Below are 22,136 nucleotides of genomic sequence, written 5' to 3' on the forward strand. Positions count from 1 at the left end.
CTCTGTCCCTGGGATTCTCCAGGCAAGCGTACTGGAGTGGGTTGCCATTTCCTTCTCCACTTTTTAAGTATAGTTAATTTACAATGTTGTGTTTCAGGTATATAGCAGTTTACAAGATACTCAGTATAGTTCCCTGAGCCATTATATCGTAGGTTCTTGTTGCTTATCTATTTTGTATATATATTAGTTTGTATATATTTAGACTCCTAATTTATCTCTCCCTTTCCTGCCCCCATCACCATCCTGTACTATCCCCTTTGGTAACCATAACTTTGTTTTTTATGCTGGTGAGTTTATTTTGTGAATAAGTTCATTTGTATCATTTATTTCAGTTCAACATATAATATCCTATGATATTTGTCTTTCTCTGTCTGATTTCCCATAGAATAATCTCTAAGTCTGTCTATATTGCTGCAAAAGGCATTACCTTTATTGTGTTTTATGCGGTGGAGGTGGCAACCCACTTCAGTGTTCTTGCCTGGAGAATTTCATGGACAGGGGAGTCTGGCAGGCTGCAGGCCATGGGGTCTTAAAGAGTTGGACACGGCTGAGCTACTTGCACTTCACAATATTCCCTTGTATATATGTACCACGTATTCTTTATCCCTTTGTCTGTCAGTGAACATTTAGGTTGCCGCCATGTTTTGGCGGGTATAAATAGTGCTGCTAAAACATTGGGGTGCATGTGTCATTTTGAATTAGTTTTCATCCTTACTGGATATATGGCCAGGATTGGAATTGCTGGTTCATGTGATAGCTCTATTTTTAGTTCTTTATGGAGCCTCCATGCTATTCTCCAAAGTGGCAGTACCAATTTATGTTCCTTCCAACAATGTAGGAGCATTCTCTTTTCTCCACACCCTCTCAAGCATTTATTGTTTCTAGACTTTTTGATGGTGGTCATTCTGACCAGTGTGAGGTGATAGTTTTGTGGTTTTGATTTGCATTTCTCTCATAAATAGAGATGTCAAACATCTTTTCAGGTGACTGGTGGCCATCTGTTTGTCTCCTTTGGAGAAATATCTGTTTTGATCTTCTGCCCAGTTTTTGATTGGGTAGTTTGTTTGTTTTGATATTAAGCTGTATGAACTGTTTGTATATTTTAGAAATAAATCCCCTATAGGTATCATCATTTGCATATATAGTCTCCTAGTCCAAAAGTTGAATTTTTGTTCTTTTTTTGGTTTCCTTTGCTTTGCAAAAAGGTTTTAAATTTAATTAGGTCTCATTTGTTTGATTTTGCTTTTATTACCATGACTCTAAGAGATAGATCCAAAAAAAATTTGCTGACATTTATGTCAGTGTTTTGCATTTGTTTTCCACTATGAATTATATAGTATCTGGCCTTGCATTTAGATGTTTAACACATTTTGAGTTTATTTTTGTATGTGGTGTTAGAGAATGTTGTAATTTCATTCTTTTTCATATAACTATGCATTTATCCCAGCATCACTTATTGAAGAGACTTCTTCATTCTATATTCTTTCCTCCTTTGTTATAGAATAATTGACTCTAAGTAAACTGGTTTATTTCTGGGTTTTCTATCCTGTTCTACCGATCTGTATTTCTGTTTTGTGCCATCATCATACCACTTCCCTGGTGGCTCAGACGGTAAAGCCATCTGCCTACAATGCAGGAGACCCAGGTCCAAGTTCAGTCCCTGGGTGAGGAAGATCTGCTGGAGAAGGAAATGGCAACCAACTTCAGTATTCTTACCTGGAGAATCCCATGGACAGAGGAACCTGGTAGGCTATAGTCGATGGGATCACAAAGAGTTGGACACGACTGAGCCACTTCACTTTCACTTTGTTGACTGTCAGTTTGTAGTGTAGTCTGAACTCAGGGAACATGATTCCTCCAGCTCTGTTCTTTGTCAAGATCATTTTAGATATCAGAGTCTTTTGTATTTTGGTACAAATTAAGTTTTTCTTTGTTTTATGAAATATGTCATTGTTAATTTGATAAGGGTTGCATTGAATATGTCGATTGCCTTGGATAGTATGGTCATTTTGACGGTGTTACTTCTTTCAATCCAAGAACATGGTATATGTTTGTGCCATCTGTTTGTGTCATCTTTGGTATCAGTCATCAGCATCTTATAGTTTTATGAGTACAGTTCTTTTGACTTCTTAGGTAGGTTTATTCCTTAAAATTTTATGCTTTTCTATGAGATGGTGAATGGGATTGTTTGATTAATTTCACTTTCTGATATATCATTATTAGTGTATAGAAATGCAGCAGTTTTCTATATATTTTGTATCCAGCAAGTTGACTCATTGATGAGGTCATCTGGTGGCATCTTCGGGATTTTCTGTCTGTAGCATCATAGTGACAGCTTTACTTCTTTTTAATTTTTTTTAACTTGAATTCCTTTTGTTTCTTTTTATTTTCTGATTGTTGTGGCTAGGACTTCCAAAAATATGTTCAATAAAAGTGGCAATAGTGAACATTCTTGTCTTATTCATGTTGTTAAGGGGAATGCTTTCAGTGTTTCCCTGTTGAGTATGATGTTAGCTGTGTGTTTGACATATACAGTCTTAATTATGTTGAGGTGGGGTCCATCTGTGCTGACTTTCTAAAGGGTTTTTATCATAAATGGCACTTGAATTTTGTCAGAACCTTTTCTGCATCTATTGATGATCATATGGTTTTTAGTCTTCAACTGTTAATGTGGTGTATCATAGTGATTAACTTGTGGATATTGAGAAATCTTGCATCCCTGCAATAAATCCCACTTGATCATGGTATGATCCTTTTATGACCTTTTATGTATTAGTAACTGTTTGAATCTGCTCTTTTGAACTCAGGGAAGGTCTAGGAGAATAAAGCCTTTTTCTACGAAAAAGAGTTGGGTGCCTCAGAAAGGCTTTTGTAACTGGGAAGGTCTTCCAGAGTCAGTTTCAGTCCCTCCTTTTCTTTGATACTCCTCAATCTTGAGATGAACATGTGTGGAAGAAGAAATGAAATAAATGTCCAATAGAGAGGTTAATCATACTTGACAGAGGAACCCAGGTTTAGATAGCCTTTTCCTGGATTTTCCTTCTGATTTCTGCTGATAAGATTCTTACACAATATCCTGGAATATTGTGTATGTTTTTCTTGAATATAAGCATTCCATTGTAACTTAACAAAATTCACAGTTGGATACATTACATTGTAAATAGTATAACAGGTATTATCCTGCTTTCTCCATATATCACAGTCACTTTTAAAATTTCTCTTGTTTCTGTCCCATACCCATAGTATAATGCCCATAAACTTACTGAACCAGTTCTTTTCTTTTAAAGTCAGTATATTAGTTTGTGCTCTCAGTTATTTTCCCAAAGACATGCAGTCACAAGCTGATATCTGACATAAACCTGTGTACCCTATGCTCCACGCAGGCCCTTTCTTAGTCCTGACCATTCCTCACATAGTACCTTGATATGGATGGAAACATTGTTCATACCTATCACATCCCTCCACGATCTACATACTCTCACTGTAAAGATAATGTCTGGTCATTTATTGAACAAGTTTCTCAGGACATGACCTAAATCACTCTGTGCATCCATGATGACTGACAACCCATTTCAAGATGGGATGGTTGAATAATAGTTAAACAGACTACTTCTGACTTGTATCTTCCTTGACATTTTCTTTCTAAGTTCCCTATATGTTTTTTTTTCTTTTTTAAATATTTTCTAGTCTATTCATTTGGCAGGTGGTCATGTTTACAATTAAGTTTTCTCAGTCTGTAGGTTCAGATTCATATCCTGGTTCTCTTACCAGTTTGTGTACCAATTGGGTGTGTCTCCTGCTCTGATTAGAGAAAAACATGTTAATTTACCTCAAGCCTGTTAAAGCAAATTAGTGCTATCAGTAGTACATGTTTTATAGTAAATACTCAAAATGTATTTTTGTTTAAAAAAGGTAATGTCTATATTCCGTCATGTTCTTTATGATACGACTTTATCTACATTATATCTTTTTAAATTTTTATTTATTTTTTACTCAAAGGATAATGGCTTTACGGAATTTTGTTTTCTGTCAAATCTCAACTACATTATATCTTGTATGCTTTTCACTTGCAACATTTTTCAGCAATATTGTGTCTGACCCTAGTCAATAAATACACAAAGCACTCTTTATTTATTATATTATGGTGCCATTAAACTAGGTAATTAAGAATAGTGCATGGCTAGAGATCAGCCTTCCTTGATGGCTCGGTGGTAAAGAATTCACCTGCATAATGCAGAAGATGCAGGTTTGATCCCTGAGTCAGGAAGATCCCGTGGAGAAGGAAATGGCAACCCACTCCACTATTCTTGCCTGGGAAATCCCATGGACAGAGGAGTCCAGTGCGCTACAGTGCACGTGGTCACAAACAGTCAAACACGACTGAGCAACTGAACAACAACAACATAGGTAGGGATTGCTTTGTTTATTGGCTGTAAGAAAACCGGTGAATATTTTACATCTTAATTTATGTATCATTTACAGATGATGGTCTTTAGGCGTGTATTCTGCAATACAGCTGACACATACTACTTGTTAATGTTGTAAAATGCCTTTTCTTTTTGGGTACGTAGTTCTATAGCAGATTTAGAAAACTACGTTGTTTCCAAAAAATTGTTTTAGTCATATTCTTCATTTTCTCATTTGTTTTCAATTGTAAACAACCACTTATGAATAGTTATTAATTGGATAAGCTTGGTTTTGGATTATTTACTGTTACAATATATAATATTTTGTTTAGAATTTATTTATGTATAGTAAGTATGGAGAATACAGTGATAGTGTAATATTTTTCTTTTCAATTTGAGACAACTGTTGATTGATACCTTCCTAGGGTCCTGGTAGAAAAATACTCTGTTTTTGAGAGTTGGCATAAGATTGTCCAATGTGAGTGTTTGGCATATGGTTTTTAAAACTGTGCTACCTTAACAGTGAATTTATACCATGCTTTCTTAAGTTAAGAATTCTATACCTTTAGTGTTTCTAAAAACTTAAGGTCATCATTGTGGTGTTTCATAACTTGGCATAAATATTACTTTTGGTATAATATATATTCAACATGAAACATTTATTTTTGAATTATTGTGAGCAGGATACCTATGATTCTTTTTATCTTGTAGATATCTCTCCTACACATGTGATCAAGCATTTACAACTGGAAGCGAACAGTGATAAACTAGAAACATTCCAAACATTGATGCTGGGAAGACCTGAAAGCTGTGAAATCAAACATTTTCATCTTTGGGAAAGTCAGGAAAATATGTGTGACTTTGAGTGTCAGGGGAGAGAAGACAAAAGAAATTACAAAGGAACACCTGTAAGCCTTAATGAAAATGTGCCTGATGGAAGAGATTCGCATGATAGGAAGGATGCACGAATCAAGCCCTTTGGAAACAGGTTTGGACTTAACTTTCAGGATAAACTGCAGATATTTCAAACTGGTGGGATAATTTCTGAATATAATGAAGTTGAGAGGTCTGTCAACAACAGTTTCTCATTTTCACCACTTCAAAGAATTCCTCCTTGTGTCCAAACCAGTGTTTCTAATATATATGGGAATGGTTTTATGAATCCTTCAGTAACAACACAAGAACTCAAAGCACACAAGGAAAATCCTTACAAATGTGATGACTGTGGCAAGGCTTTTAGTCACAGCTCACACCTCAGGAGACATAAGAAAATTCATACAGGAAAGAAATTATTTAAATGTGATATATGTGGCAAAGTCTTCAGCGGAAATTCAAACCTTGCTGTTCATCAGAGAGTTCATACTGGAGAGAAACCTTACAAATGTGATGAGTGTGGCAAGGCCTTTCGTATAAAGTCATACCTTTTAAGTCATCAGACAGTTCATACTGGTGAGAAACCTTACAAATGTGATGAGTGTGGCAAGGCCTTTCGTATAAAGTCATCACTTTTAAGTCATCAGACAGTTCATACTGGAGAGAAACTTTACAAATGTGGTGAGTGTGGCAAGGCCTTTCGTATAAAGTCATACCTTTTAAGTCATCAGACAGTTCATACTGGTGAGAAACCTTACAAATGTGATGAGTGTGGCAAGGCCTTTTGTGCAAAGTCAGCCATTTTAAGTCATCAGAGAGTTCATACTGGAGAGAAACCTTACAAATGTGATGAGTGTGGCAAGGCCTTTCCTGTAAAGTCCACCCTTCTAAGGCATCAGACAGTTCATACTGGTGAGAAACCGTACAAATGTGATGAGTGTGGCAAGGCCTTTCCCATAAAGTCAACCCTTTCAAAGCATCAGACAATTCATACTGGAGAGAAACCTTACAAATGTGATGAGTGTGGAAAGGCCTTTCGTTTAAAGTCAATCCTTTTAAAGCATCAGACAATTCATACTGGAGAGAAACCTTACAAATGTGACGAGTGTGGTAAGGCCTTTCGTGTAAAGTCAACCGTTTTAAGTCATCAGGCAGTTCATACTGGTGAGAAACCTTACAAATGTGATGAGTGTGGAAGAGTCTTCCGTAAAAAACCACAGCTTCAACGTCACTGCAAAATTCATACTGGAGAGAGACCTTTCAGATGTAATGAGTGTGGCAAGTTCTTTAGTCGAAATTCACACCTTAAAAGACATCGGAGAATACATATAGAGAAACCTTTCAAATGTTTCGAGTGTGGAAAATCCTTTACTCAGGTCACAGCACTCACTAAACATCAGAAAATCCATACATGATATGAATGTGGTATATGGTAGAAGTCTTCAAAATTCAAAGTTCAAAATTCACACCCTACTGTTGGTCAGAGAATTCGTACTACTGAGAAACCATACAAATATCGTGAGTGTGGCAACATCTTAGGCTTCATGAGAAAATTCATACTGGATAGAAGCCAGATATATATGTATTGATTAATCAGGTCTTTAGAACGTGAATTCATTCTAGAACGATTCCTCACCAATTTCACAAATGTTAAAAAAAGAAAAAAAACCCTATCCTCACATCTCACATCTCACCAGTAGTATCAGAGTATTTATCCCAGAGAAAACACACAGCAATGTAATATGTGCGGCAAGGATCTTCTTACCTAGAAGTCACAAGATAGGAACATAGTGGAGCCATACTTCCCAGACACAGTGGTTGTGGCAAATCCTTTACCTTTTTCACTCTATGTATTCTCTGATGACTTTAGTTCAGGTACTCAGCAACTGCAGTAAGTCCAGATTTGAAGAGAAGCTACACAGATCTTTTGTGTAAAAGAAACCCGAATTCTAACTCAGCAAAGATGATTCTTTGGGACAGTAGTCCACCATTTTTTGGGCTCCTGGCTTTCTGAATAAAGTCAGTATTCCTTGCCCAACAAGTAGTCTCTCAGTTTATTGGCCTGTTGTGTGCTGAGCTCTATGAGCTTGGCTTTGGTAATACATTGATCTAATGCATTTGCTATATACGTTTCATGATGGTCTCTGGGAAGGAATCAATGAGATGAAGGGGCCGACTTCATTAGATACAATTCATTCACATCCACGTTTCCTGGAAAAACACACAGCCTGAATTACAAAATTCAATAGTGTGTGTGAATTAGCAACAGGGAGGGCAGAAAATAATGTAAAACTAGGACATGACCCATCATGGTCAGTAGGATCAGGAAGCTCTTCCGTACATAGTACAGTCTGTTATAAAACATAATGTTCTACCAACTGACCTTGAACAGAGTAAGCAAAATGTTAAAAGGACTGGGCTTTTTGTAGGAGAGGGACAGTTACCAGGGACTGATGGTGTGCTAGGAACAATGCATAGGAAAAGGGTCATGTTCTCCATTGGATAGAAATAACTGTTGTATATATGATTAAAGAAGAGTTACTCCTATTTGTGGAAATTGAAGACAGAGCTGTCACGGTCTTTGTAGACTGGGACCTGGTGACTGGAGTCGACGAGAAGAAGGAAGCAGGGGACCCAAGTCTCGAGTGAAACAAGGGTGCTTTATTTGCAGAAACGCATGTTTATGTATCTTTATACAAGGCAGCTTTAGGCAGTAAAAAACTTGAGCAAAAACAAAGCCAAGCAAATAATAATCTTGAAGGAGCCAGAAAGCATTCCATATCCTGAGTAAGAGGGGCATAATTGAATAGATTACCTTTAAGTAAAAGGTCACTGAAGGGAGTCACTGAAGGGAATCCAAGCAGATGCTTTTTCTCATGACCTCAGTCCTGAACACTGCGTGCAGCTCTGCTCGTTCCTGTTCTCCAGGAACTGATAAGGAATAGAGTCCTTGAGAAATGGCACACAAAAGAAGAAAATATCATGTTGGATCCTTTAAAGTTGAATGTCCCCTGACAGTTCCCCCTTTTTTATTGTTTCATAATTGAGTATGAATATGACGGCGCACAAAGCACCAGCAGCTGCAACGGCACACAGAGTGTGGCCGAGAGGAGCTACCCCACGTCCTGAGGTCAGGCGCAGAGGCCGGGAGGACCCCATGCCCAAGGGTCGGCAGCCAAGAGGAGTTACCTCATGTCTGAGGTCAGGGGCAGCGTCTGAGAATGCCAGGCTGCGACGGCGCAGGAATGGCCGGGAGGAGCTACCCCACGTCCAAGGTTAGGGTCGACAGCCAAGAGGAGCTATCCTGCATCCAAGGTCAGGGGCGGCTGCTGGGAGGACCAACCCCACGTCCAAGGAGTGGTGGGTGCGTGGGTGAAGAAGGGCCTAAGGAGCTTTTCCACAGTCAAGGTCAGGAGGGGCGGTGGTAAGGAGATACCCCTCGTCCAAGGTAAGGAGCAGCGGCTATGCTTTGCTGGAGCAGCCATGAAGAGATACCCCACGCCCAAGGTAAGAGAAACCCAAGTAAGACAGCAGTTGTTTCAAGAGGGCAGACACACTGAAACCATAAACACAGAAAACTAGTCAAACTAATCATGCTAGGACCACAGCCTTGTCTAACTCAGTGAAACTAAGCCATGCTGTGTGAGGCCACCCATCACAGGCGGGTCAGGTGGAGAGGTCTGACAGAATGTGGTCCGCTGGAGAAGGGAATAGCAAACCACTTCAGTATTCTTGCCTTGAGAACCCCATGAACAGTATGAAAAGCCAAATGATAGGACACTGAAAGAGGAACTCCCCAGGTCAGTAGGTGGCCAATATGCTACTGAAGATCAGTGGAGAAATAACTCCAGAAAGAATGAAGGGATAGAGCCAAAGCAAAAACACTACCCAGCTGTGGATGTGACTGGTGATAGAAGCAAGGTCTGATGCTGTAAAGAGCAATATTGCTAAGGAACCTGGAATGTCAGGTCCATGAATCAAGGCAAATTGGAAGTGGTCAAACAGGAGAACGTCGACATTCTAGGAATCAGCAAACTAAAATGGATTGGAATGGGTTAATTTAACTCAGATGACCGTTATATCTACTACTGCGGGCAGGAATCCCTTAGAAGAAATGGAGTGGCCATCATGGTGAACAAGAGTCCAAACTGCAATACTTGGATGCAATCTCAAAAACGACAGAATGATCTCTCTTCGTTTCCAAGGCAAAACATTCAATATCACAGTAATCCAAGTCTATGCCCAAACCAGTAATGCTGAAGAAGCTGAAGTTGAATGTTTCTATGAAGAGCTACAAGATCTTTTAGAACTAACACCCAAAAAAGATATTCTTTTCATTATAGGGGACTGGAATGCAAAAGTAGGAAGTCAAGAAACACCTGGGGAAACAGGCAAATTTGGCCTTCGAATACAGAATGAAGTAGGGAAAAGACTAATAGAGTTTTACCAAGACAATGCACTGGTCATAGCAAACACCCTCTTTCAACAACACAAGAGAAGACTCTACACATGGACATCACCAGATGATCAACACAGAAATCAGATTGATTATATTCTTTCCAGCCAAAGATGGACAAGCTCTTTACAGTCAACAAAACAAGACCGGGAGCTGACTGTGGCCCAGATCATGAACTCCTTATTGACAAATTCAGACTTAAATTGAAGAAAGTAGGGAAAACCACTAGACCATTCAGCTATGACCTAAATCAAATCCCTTATGATTATACAGTGGAAGTGGGAAATACATTTAAGGGAGTAGATCTGATAGATAGAATGCCTGATGAATTATGGATGGAGGTTCGTGACATTGTGCAGGAGACAGGGATCAAGACCATCCCCATGGAAAAGAAATGCAAAAAAGAAAAATGGCTGTCTGAGGAGGCCTTACAAATAGCTGTGAAAATAGAAGTGAAAAGCAGAGGAGAAAAGGAAAGATACAGGCATCTGAATGCAGAGTTCCAAAGAATAGCAAGAAGAAATAAGAAAGCCTTCCTCAGTGATCAATGCAAAGAAATAGAGGCAAACAACAGAACGGGAAAGACTAGAGATCTCTTCAAGAAAATTAGAGATACCAAGGGAACATTTCATGCAATGATGGGCTCGATAAAGGACAGAAATGGTATGGACCTAACAGAAGCAGAAGATATCAAGAAGAGGTAGCAAGAATACACAGAAGAACTGTACAAAAAAGATCTACACGATCCAGATAATCACAATGGTGTGATCACTGACCTACAGCCAGACATCCTGGAATGTGAAGTCAAGTGGGCCTTAGAAAGCATAACTACGAACAAAGCTAGTGGAGGTGATGGAATTCCAGTTGAGGTATTTCAATCCTGAAAGATGATGCTGTGAAACTGCTGCACTCAATGTGCCAGCAAATTTGGAAAACTCAGCAGTGGCCACAAGACTGGAAACGGTCAGTTTTCATTCCAATCCCAAAGAAAGGCAATGCCAAAGAATGCTCAAACTACCGCACAATTGCACTCATCTCACATGCTAGTAAAGTAATGCTCAAAATTCTCCAAGCCAGGCTTCAGCAGTGCATGAACCGTGAACTTCCAGGTGTTCAAGCTGGTTTTAGAACAGGCAGAGGAACCAGAGATGAAATTGCCAACATCTGCTGGATCATGGAAAAAGCAAAAGTTCCAGAAAAACATCTATTTCTGCTTTATTCACTATGCCAAAGCCTTTGGCTATGTGGATCACAATAAACTGTGGAAAATTCTAAAAGAAATGAAAATACCAGACCACCTGACCTGCCTCTTGAGAAACCTGTATGCAGATCAGGAAGCAGCAGTGATTACTGGACACGGAACAACAGACTGGTTCCAAATAGGAAAAGGAGTACGTCAAGGCTGTATATCATCACCCTGCTTATTTAGCTTCTATGCAGAGTACATCATGAGAAATGCTGGGCTGGAAGAAGCAGAAGCTGGAATCAAGATTGCTAGGGGAAGTATCAATAACGTCAGATATGCAGATGACACCACCCTTATGGCAGAAAGTGAAGAGAAACTAAAGAGCCTCTTGATGAAAGTGAAAGTGGAGAGTGAAAAAGTTGGCTTAAAGCTCAACATTGAGAAAACAAAGATCATGGCATGTGGTCCCATCACTTCATGGCAAAGAGATGGGCAAACAGTGGAACTAGTGTCAGACTTTATTTTTCTGGGATCCAAAACCACTGCAGGTCATGACTGAAGCCATGAAACTGAAAGATGCTTACTCTTTGGAAGAAAAGTTATGACCAACCTAGATAGCATGTTGAAAAGCAGAAACATTACTTTGCCAACAAAGGTCCGTGTCTTTAAGGGTATGGTTTTTCCAGTGGTCATGTATGGATGTGGAAGTTGGAGTATGAAGCAAGCTGAGTGCCAAAGAATTGATGCTTTTGAACTGTGGTGTTGGAGAAGACTCTTGAGAATCCCTTGGACTGCAAGGAGATCCACCCAGTCCATTCTGAAGGAGATCAGCCCTGGGTGTTATCTGGAAGGACTGAGGCAAAAGCTGAAACTCCAGTACTTTGGCCACCTCATGCGAAGAGCTGACTCATTGTAAAAGACTCTGATGCTGGGAGGGATTGGGGGCAGGAGGAGAAGGGGATGACAGAGGATGAGATGGCTGGATGGCATCACTGACTCGATGGACGTGAGTCTGAGTGAACTGCAAGAGTTGGTGATGGACAGGGAGGCCTGGCGCGCTATGATTCATGGGGTTGCAAAGAGTCGGACATGACTGAGCGACTGAACTGAACTGGTATAATTGATTCAGAAGATAAGGGAGAAATTCAAATTATGATGTCATCTCCAATACTATGGCAGTTCAAAAAGGGGGACAAAGTTGCCCAACTACTTCTTTTTCCTTACACGTCTATTAACTCCTCTATTGGCATCTGGACAGGTGGATTTGGCAGTACAGATCAAAAACAATCCTTATGGACGTCAATAGTATCTGAATATGCACGACCAAATATAAATATCAAAATTAATGGCAAAAGATTTTCTGGTGTTCTTGATACTGTATCCGACTTTACTATTATTTCTAAACATTTATGGCCCAAATCTTGGCCTATACGGAGAATTTCTTGCCCAATTGTAGGAGTTTCTCAAACCAAAGTACAGGAGGTTTATTAAAGTGTCCAAATATATCCATATGAGGGACCAAAAGGCCAGCCTGCAACATTACGACCTTATGTGATAGATATTATTTTATTTTAATATGAAGAGATTTACTTATGCAACGGCAAACTCAAATATATATTCCACATTTTCCCTAGGGGCCACTGCTCACTTAAAAAATCAATGCAATTATTAAAATTACTTGGAAGAATGATGAGCCTATTTGGACAGAGCAATGGCCCCTCACAAAAGAGAAATTGGAGGCTACTAAAGAGCTTATCAATACACAATTGTTATCAAAGCACATTGAGGAATCTTATTCCCCTTGGCATTCTCCCATTTTCGTAATAAAGAAACCTGGCAAATGGCATCTCTAAACAGACCTTAGAAAAATTAATACATCTATGAAACATGGGTGCATTGCAACCAGGAATTCCATCACCTGCCACTATCCCTCAAAACTGGCATATTATTATTACAGATTTACAAGATTGCTTTTTTTACTATACCTTTACACCTTCTAGACCCAGAGAGATTTGCTTTCTCTCTTCCTTATCCTAATCATATCGGGCCTAATAAACGACATCAGTGGACTGTATTGCTTCAAGGAATGATGAATTCTCCCACCATGTGTCATTTGTAGCCAAAGCCCTTGAACCTGTGAGAAAACAATTTCCTAACTTTCTTGTTATTCATTATATGGATGATATATTGTTTTCAGCTCCATCTATATTAGAAACTCAACAAATGTTTGGCATAGCTCAACAATGCTTGAAAGACACTGGATTAAGCATTGCTCCTGAAAACATTCAAACCTCTACTGCTTACCATTACTTAGGATCTGTTGTTAATAGACAACGTATTACTCCCCAACTAACACAGATTCATGTTGACAAGTTATCAACCTTGAATGATTTTCAAAAACTTTTAGGCGATATAAACTGGATTAGGCCCACTTTAGGCATTGCAAATGATCAACTGACTAATGTATTGAATACTTTGAAAGGAGATCCCTATTTAAATAGCCCTCGTTTAATACAAAATAAATTGCAGAAACAGTTTCTGACTCGTATTAGACTTGAATTACCTCTCGAGTTGTTTATACTCCCTTCTCTCCATTCCCCCACGGACTTCTTGCCCAACAAGAACACCCGGTAGAATGGATCTAAACCCATTTTAGAGGGACAAGGTCACTTATGGCCTATCTTGATTTGATCGCTCTAATAATTATCAATGGGAGAAATAGAACTAAGACTCTAGTTGGCTCCGATCCTCATAAAATTGTAATTAATAAATCTCAATTGGAGAATGCACTACAAATGTCTACCAATTTCCAAATAGCCTTTCTGGAATATTTTAAAGATATTTCATTTCATTATCCTTCTAACAAACTCTGGAATTTCTTCGAAAATACTGAATTTATTGTCTCTTGCATTGTCACATTACAACCTATACCTCAAGCTTATGTTTTTTATATAGATGGGACTAAAAACACCAAAGCCTCATTCTGGTCTGTCAAAGAATATAAAGTCTTTTATACTAAATTTCATTCTGCTCAACAAAACGAATTATATACTCTCATATAAGTTATTCACCTACATCCTTACCCTATTAATATAGTTTCTGACTCCTTATGTTCAGTTTTTATATTAGGATAACCTCTATTATAAATTCCAATCCACCTATTATTCAACTTTTTCTCGAACTACAGTCTGTTATTAGGGACTGAACTTCCCGCATTTATATTACCCATATTCGAACACATTCCTGCCTTCCCGGCCCTATGACTCATGGTAATGAACAAGCCGATAAACTTGTTTCTTTTGCTACTCCCGAGGAGCAACATGCTCTATTGTACAATAATGCTGGCTCCTTAAACCAAATTTAGAAACTTCCGTACTGCCATGCTAAAGAAATCATTAATAATTGCTCTACTTGTAGACTTCTACATCTTCGACCCATTGCACAGGATGTTAATCCTTGAGAATTACAACCCAATGAATTATGGCAAATGGATGGAACTCATTGTCCTGAACTTTCTCCATCTTCTTTCCTACATGTCTGTATCGACACAAATTCTTTTATACGGGCCACCCCTCTTCGAGGTGAGGCTACACGGCACGTTATAACCCACCCATTAGATTGTTTTGCAATAATGGGAACTCCCAACTCTATAAAAACAGACAGACAATGGCCCTGCCTATACTTCTAGGCAATTCGAACAATTTTTACAACCTTTTTCTATTAAACATATTACAAGCATTCCTTACAGTCCACAAGGACAGGGCGTAGTTGAACAAGCACATCAAACACTGAAACTACAAATAAAGAAATTAAAAAGGGGGAATACCCAGGGACATTTCTATCTTCCTTATCCAGAGCAGATTTTACTAGATCTCAACACTATATACTCTCTAATGCTATAACTATTGTTAATACAGCTTTATTTGTTTTAAATTTTTTAAACTTACCACAAAGAGATCTTGACACGAGCAGAAAAACATTTCAAGGAATTAAAGGATACCTCTCTCCTCTGCCCATTTGGTATCAAGATGGGCTAACTAAGCAATGGAAATCTGGGAAATTAATCTTACAGGTAAAGGGGTATGCTTGTATTTCTCCAGATGTATCCAACGAACTCAGTTGGCTTCCTCTTTGGAAGATCCGCCCCAGGGGAGTGTCCAGTGTTCAAAATGAAGACCAAAAAAGAAAACCGCGGGAGGAAAATATTCCAGTACAGGTCATGGCGGCTCTAAAAATCTTCAAGAAGCACTGCCCTTGATGTCATCAACCTCATGATCTCCCTACTTGGGGACAAATAAAAACCCTTACTAATCAAGCTGAGAATCTGGTTTCTCAACAGGGAATGCCTTGGAATCCAGAAAATATTTTTGTTGCTTTGCTTGCTTTTGCTTCCCCTGCTCAAGCTGAATTAATTAATCATACTTACTGGGCCTATTGGAGAAGGCACTGGCGACCCACTCCAGTACTCTTGCTTGGAAAATCCCATGGATGGAGGAGCCTAGTAGGCTGCAGTCCATGGGGTCACACAGAGTCGGACATGACTGAGCGACTTCATTTTCACTTTTCACTTTCATTCATTGGAGAAGAAAATGGCAACCCACTCCAGTGTTCTTGCCTGGAGAATTCCAGGGACGGGGGAGCCTGGTGGGCTGCCATCTATGGGGCCGCACAGAGTCGGACACGACTGACCTGACTTAGCAGCAGCAGCAGCAACTGGGCCTATATACCCAACCCCCTTTTACTGCACGTTGTAGAATTGACAGATAAAGGACCAATCGTATCCACCAATGACTCAGTACATATGCCTCCTCGTTGGAGCTTGGAGAGGCCCTTTCATCCCGAGGAAGAAGGGAGAATAATTAATATTTCTCTAGGGTATGAAGTCCTTCGTGTCTGCATGGGTCCAACAGAATTATGCATTAACGTTGGCCGACAAACATGGGTTTTTGTTCTGCCTCCAAAGAAGAACTTTTGGACATTGCTTGGACTGTTTATTGCCCTTTCTTTCTATAAGAACCATGTCAACACTACTGAAACTCTAAGAAAAGGACAAAAATCATTATGCAAAGCGTTTACATATAAGAACTTTAAATATACTCCTGTTCATATATATGAATATACATATGTCAAGCTAAATCAGGGAAATTAAAGTTTGTGGCCAATTGCACCATTGTTGATTGGGGAACCCATGGTATGTGGTTGTCTAACTGTTCAGATGATATTAATAGCACTGTATGTGACTATGCTACTCAAGTAGCATGCTGCTGCTGCTGCTGCTAAGTCGCTTCAGTCGTGTCCGACTCTGTGCGACCCCATAGACGGCAGCCCACCAGGCTCCGCCATCCCTGGGATTCTCCAGGCAAGAACACTGGAGTGGGTTGCCATTTCCTTCTCCACTCAAGTAGCATAGAAGGTTACTAATACTATGATGGAACGTTACCATGACAAAGGACTTCTTGGCTGGCTTGATGGTGAAATGGCACCCCTTCACCCTCGAATCCTGCTCAATAAACAGATTGGGCCTGAACAATGGGACATCTGGAAAGTTGCCGCAAGCACCGAAGAACTTGGAACTTGGACTGGATATTTCATGGGGACCAGCTGTAGTCATAGTAACTATTCCTTTCGTTATAATCATTCATATTTCATACAAACTTCTGTTCCCCTTCCTTTTGTTATAGCTATAGGGAACTTGCAGTTTAATAAGACTTTATATTCTGTGACTTGTATAGATTGCAAATTGTATACTTGTCTTAATTCCTATGTTTCTTTGAAAAACGAATCCCTTTTGATTCTTCAATCTCGACGTAATCTATGGTTGCCAGTAGATCTCCAATGACCCTGGGAAGAGGATCCCATGGCAAGACTTGCCTCCTGGTTACTTACTAAATTACTTTGATGATCTAAACGATTCACTGGATGGTTAATTCTTGGAATTTGGGGATTAATAGCCATTTGCACTACTGCCGCTGTCTGAGGCATTGCTTTACAAACCTCAATTCAAACACACAACTTTATTCAAAATGGGACCAAAGATGCTCACACTATGTGGACCACTCAGGTGCCAGCAGCCGGCATGAGAAGCTCCACCCATGGCAAAGGTCATGAGGAAGGAGGCTTGGCATACGCAAAGGTGGGATCGAGCCTCAGGAGTCCCCCTGTATATTCTCCAGCATCTACCCCCAAAAACCAGAGCCTGCCTACTTTATTGCTTTGTGCTCTCACCTCTGACTTTACGGGGGCTGTCCCCCACCACCATCTCGCTCTCTCTGATAAAGAGTTGACTTACAGCTCCAGTTAATAAAGTTCCTGGGCATTAGGAGTGTTTAAATCCAAACCCCTTAGATAGTTCTCTAACTCGCCTGACAAGTTTACGGGGACTCCTACAGCTCTGCATACGATTGTTTACAGTCTCCCAGCCTCGAGAGGCACGGGAAGCTGAAGATATTCAAATAGCTTAGAGCCTCTCAGAGAGTTAGAAACTGTCAGAATAAAACTAGTAAAAGATTTCATTGATGAGCCAATGCTTGCTGCCAAGTTTCCACATCCCCTGTATTGTATCCTTGAATGTGTATTAATTAATATAGTTGGTAGGTAGAAAAATAAGTAGTGGCCTTGGTGTTAGGTAATAAATTCTTTCCTTTGTTGTAAACCCACTGCACCTCTGCCTTATAGGAATGCAACTTTATCTAACACCTTCGGAGGATGGTGCCAAACCTTAAAATAATTACTCTTAGAGAAAATAAGTCTTAAGGTTGACAAACCTTTGTCAAGAGTCATAAAATGTTAATAGGCCTTCTGGCCAGAAGATGATGTAAATCACCTAAACCATTTGTATAAGATAAATTTGCAGGAAAGAAACCCTGGTTTTGATAAGGATCAAAGACTGCTGACTTTGCATGATTTCACGCCCCCTATTATCCTTTATATACAACTTATGGTATAAAAGCCCCTGTTGAATATAAAGCTACGGGCCTTGCTCACTGAAGCTTGGTCTCCCCGTGTCATTCTTTCTTGTTTCCTTTTCCTTCTTTTCTCTTCTGTTTTTCCTTCATGCCAAAATAATTTGGAGTGCGGGGGTCCTCTGCGACCACTTATTTGCCTGGGCTTCTAAGACCCACTCGAGAAGGTGCCTAAGGTGGGGCACCTTCCGCTATTCGAGAGGTCGCCTGCGGCCTCCGTGGTCAGAGCAAGTTTGGTGTCATGAACTTTATTGATTTCCTGTGTAAACCAGTTATTATTGAGCATCTAATAAATCTCTCAGCCTTTGCTATCCCTTAATCGCTGACACCGTAATCCTGAGGGAATCCAACCGGGGCTGGACTCTGGCACTCAGGCTCAGATAAACGAGGAAGTTCAAGATGAAATACAGGAAATAAAAAAAGCCATCCAATGGGTCGGCGATCAATTAATAGATTTACAAAAACAAGTGACACTAAAATGTGACTGGAATTCTACTCAATTTTTTATTACCCCTGTTTGGTTCAACTATAGTGCCTACTATTGGGAACAAATCAAATTTCATTTGCAAGACATACATGATAATGCTTCCTTAAATGTACAATTATTACAAAAGGAAATCTTTGAAACCTTCTCTAAGAGTCTACCCTCTTCCAACAATTTGGAAACCTTAGCGGAACAGCTAGCTGATCAATTTTCTGGGCTAGACCCTCAAGGATGGTTTCAAAGAATTACACGTACTGTTGGATCTGGAGCTATAATGCTGATAATTATCCTGGTGATTATATTTGTAGTATACTGATGCTTTTCAACTAAAATTGTTCAAACTAAACAAACTCAATTGGTCAGGGCCTTTTTCACAAAAAGTATCTACAGTCACCCCCCCAATTATGAAAAAATAAAAAAGGGGGGAATTGTCAGGGGACATTCAACTTTAAGGGATCCAATATGTTGCATTTTCTTCCTTTGTGTGCCATTTCTCAAGACTCTCTGTTCCTTATCAGTTTCTGGAAAACATTGGGAAAGTCCCTGATTAGCTTTATTCAATGATTGATGCATTGGGCAGAATTCAACCTGATAAATGGGTGCACCAAGGACCCTGACACAGTGGACAGAATCAGGATGTTGAGGGTATTTTCATGTGCATTTTGATTGTCTATCTATCACAGATTTTTGGCTTGTTGTTACTATGAAGTTTTTATTTAGATATGGGCTCTTGGTGTTTCTTAGACTTGGGTGACTGTTTCCTTTCGAAGATTAGAGTGGTTTCAGCTGTTTTCTCCTCCTAAGATCTTTCCTGTCTTCTTCTGGGACCCTACAGGGCAAATATTAGTGGCTTGTTGTCCCAGAGGTCTCTTAAAATGTCCTCCTTTTATTCTTTTTTATTCTGTTCAGTAGTGGTGATTTTCAGTGCTCTTTCTTCTGCTCACTGATGTGTTTTCTGCCTCATTTAGCCTGTTCTGATTCATTTTACTTTCTGGTTTTGTTTTGTTTTTCATTTCATTTACTATATTCTTCAGTTCTGTTTGCTTGGTTGTTTTATTTTCTAAGTCTTCATTAAATTCTTCTCATTTCTCAGGTCATGCATTCTTCTCCCAAGTTTTTTCATCATGTTTACTATCATTACTTTGAATTCTTTCAGGTAGATTGTCTATCTCCACGTTATTTAGTTCTTCTAGGGTTTTGTCTTGTTCCTCCCTCTGAGACATATTCCTCTGTCACCTCGTTTTGTGTAAATTTCTCTTTGTATTTTAATCTCTCTGGTAGCATAGTTATGTTTCTTGACCTGGGGAAGTGGCCCTCTACAGAAGATATCCCAGGCATCCTTCTCCCAATCCAAGAGCCAGAGGACATATGATCCCAGGGTGGTGTCCTACGTGTATTTGTGGACTTGGTTTGCAAGCTGTGGGGCTCGACTTTTCTTGCTTTTGGTGTCTGCCCCCTGATGTGAAGAGCCAACTCATTGGAAAAGACCCTGATGCTGGGAAAGATTGAGAACAGGAGGAGAAAGGGGCGACAGAGGACTAGAGGGTTGAATGGCATCACCGATTCAATGGATATGAGTTTGAGCAAACTCCAGGAGATGGTGAAGGACAGGGAAGCCTGGCATGCTGCAGGCCATGGGGTCGCAAAGAGTCGGACACGACTGACCGGCTGACCAACAGCCCTGCTGTGTGAGGCTGGTCCGGAGGCTTGTGCCTGCACAGTGGTGGTTAGAACTGGGTCTTGACCCTTTTGTGGGTAGAGTTACATCAAAAGTCATGTGTACAGGAAGCCTTTGGACAGCCTGTCTGCTGATGGTTATGGCTGCATACTGGCCCTTTCATCCTTTGGCCTTAGTGGCCCCATTACTGTAGCCTACAGGTTCTGAGTGGAGCCAGTGTTGGGCCAAGATGGAGACCTCACTCAGAGGAGTGCTCTCTCATAGTTCTGCCCTCAGGATCTGTGTCCCCACAGCACAGCCCACCCCTTACCCCCCGGAGACCCTTCAAGACCAGCAGGCAGGTCTCACCATCCAGGATCGTAGAAAACGATTGTGTTTTGCCCTTCATCTCAGCTTTGCCTCAGTGTGCATGAAGCTTCGTCTGCACCTGTTAAGAGTGAAGTCTCTGTTTTCCCCATTCCTGTGGGTCCCCTATAGTCAGGGCACACTGGTCTTCAAAAGTAAATAAAGATCTCTATGGCCTTATTCATTGATTCATGGGTTGGTCAGCATCCCACCTGGTAAATAACAGGTGCTCCCAGAAACTGTTTGTCCTCTTAACACCAAGGTATATATGAACCTGTGGGTTGTTTTCAAGCTTTTGTAACCTGAATATGCTCATAACTGCCATGACATGAACAAAGTAGGTGCAGCGAAGAAGCTGAGTTTCTTTAGGGGTGGGGTTAACTTCCATGAAAAAACCTGAAATGGCAAAATGGTGAAATGAAATGTTTTATTTGGGAGTTGGCTGTGATCAGGTGCTTGAAAGTCAAGTGAGTAGACTTGCACAAGCACACAGTGAAGGGAATGACTATGGATTCCAACTGTATTTTGTGACAGGAAACTAGTCTCCAGGGCCAAATGCCTGCAAGCCATCCTCCCGTTTCTCAGTGTTGTGTTCATATTTAGAGCCCGAAGATCTTGCAGAGAAAGTGAGATATGTTCTTTGTTCCCAACCGAAAATACTTTCCTTGATAACTGATGTTAAATTGGACTCAAATTCACTTTTATATCACAGTTTGAGAATCCCTGTTTTAATGCTTTATACATGCTATCTTTTTGAATTTGAACTCTAAAATAAGTACTGATGTTGTTTCTCGTTTCCTATATGAAGGAACTTGAATGGAACAAAAGCACCCCATCCCAGGAAGTGACTAAATCGGAGCTTGAATCCACGTTGTCTCACCTCAAAGATCTCTTCACCATGTTGCTACACTGAGGCCTTGGTTGTTGGCATGGCTACAGTAATTCTTGTTGCAGTTGACAGGGCCGAGGTGCAGGCAGACACAAAGCGTGGGACGAGTCACCTTGTCCCAGTTGTATTTCTGGGGAAACTGCTGAGGGGAGGCTCCCTGAGGTGGCACCTCAGGCAGCAGACCAAGTGCAGGTGCGGTCTGCATATAGGAATTCTAAGAGAGTAGGGCCATCCAGCAGCTCTGTGCCCACAAAAATCAAATGCTGCTGGTCAGTTAGGATGATCTCAGTGTATTTACAAAGATCTGTTGGAAGAACTTAACAGAAAAACCTGCACAAAACTGTTTGGCCAATCCAGTAAATATCTGTGTCCAGTGGGCCAGCTCCCAGAAGAAAAAGACAAGGCATAAACATTTTATTAATGTATTTAGACTGTTTTTTTTAAGACCTAATTCTGTTGCATAGTATAGTCTGTAGAATAGTGAAAATGTAACTTTTATATGCACCATGTGTGTGTGCTAAGGCGCTTTAGTCATGCCTGACTCTTTGTGACCCTATGGACTGTAGCCCCCCAGACTCCTCTGTCCATGGGATTCTCCAGGCAAAAATACTGGAGTGGATGGATTGCCATGCTCTCCTCCAGGGTATGTTGCTGACCTAGGGATCAAACTCTTCTTTACCACTATGCCACCATGACCCAGTGATAAGTGCCTTGTTGTGGTAGTCCGGAAACGAACCCACAATATCTCCAGACCATGTCTTTAGTTACGTTTCATCAGTCAGTGTTGCCAATGAATGTTTAAATAAGATGTACGTACACTGATTACCGTATAATCCTAGAAGAGGGATTATCCAAGG

At 40.2% G+C, this 22,136-nt stretch overlaps 1 protein-coding gene across 5 annotated transcripts in view; it reads left to right on the forward strand.

Annotated features, from left to right (window-relative positions):
• Positions 1–17,909, forward strand: part of LOC109572285 (zinc finger protein 160-like) — a 43,196-nt gene extending 25,287 nt beyond the window's left edge. For 3 of the 5 annotated variants that reach the window (XM_070772254.1, XM_070772256.1, XM_070772257.1), the window contains one exon: positions 5,118–17,909. In XM_070772254.1, coding sequence (XP_070628355.1) covers positions 5,118–6,694 — 1,577 coding nt within the window. In that variant the 3' untranslated portion in view covers positions 6,695–17,909. The remainder of the gene's footprint in view (positions 1–5,117) is intronic. The other 2 variants (XR_011561800.1, XM_070772258.1) reach the window with 2 other exon arrangements.
• Positions 17,910–22,136: the final 4,227 nt, after the last annotated feature.

This window comes from Bos indicus, chromosome 18 (assembly GCF_029378745.1).
Source record: "Bos indicus isolate NIAB-ARS_2022 breed Sahiwal x Tharparkar chromosome 18, NIAB-ARS_B.indTharparkar_mat_pri_1.0, whole genome shotgun sequence".
Taxonomy (NCBI): domain Eukaryota; kingdom Metazoa; phylum Chordata; class Mammalia; order Artiodactyla; family Bovidae; genus Bos; species Bos indicus.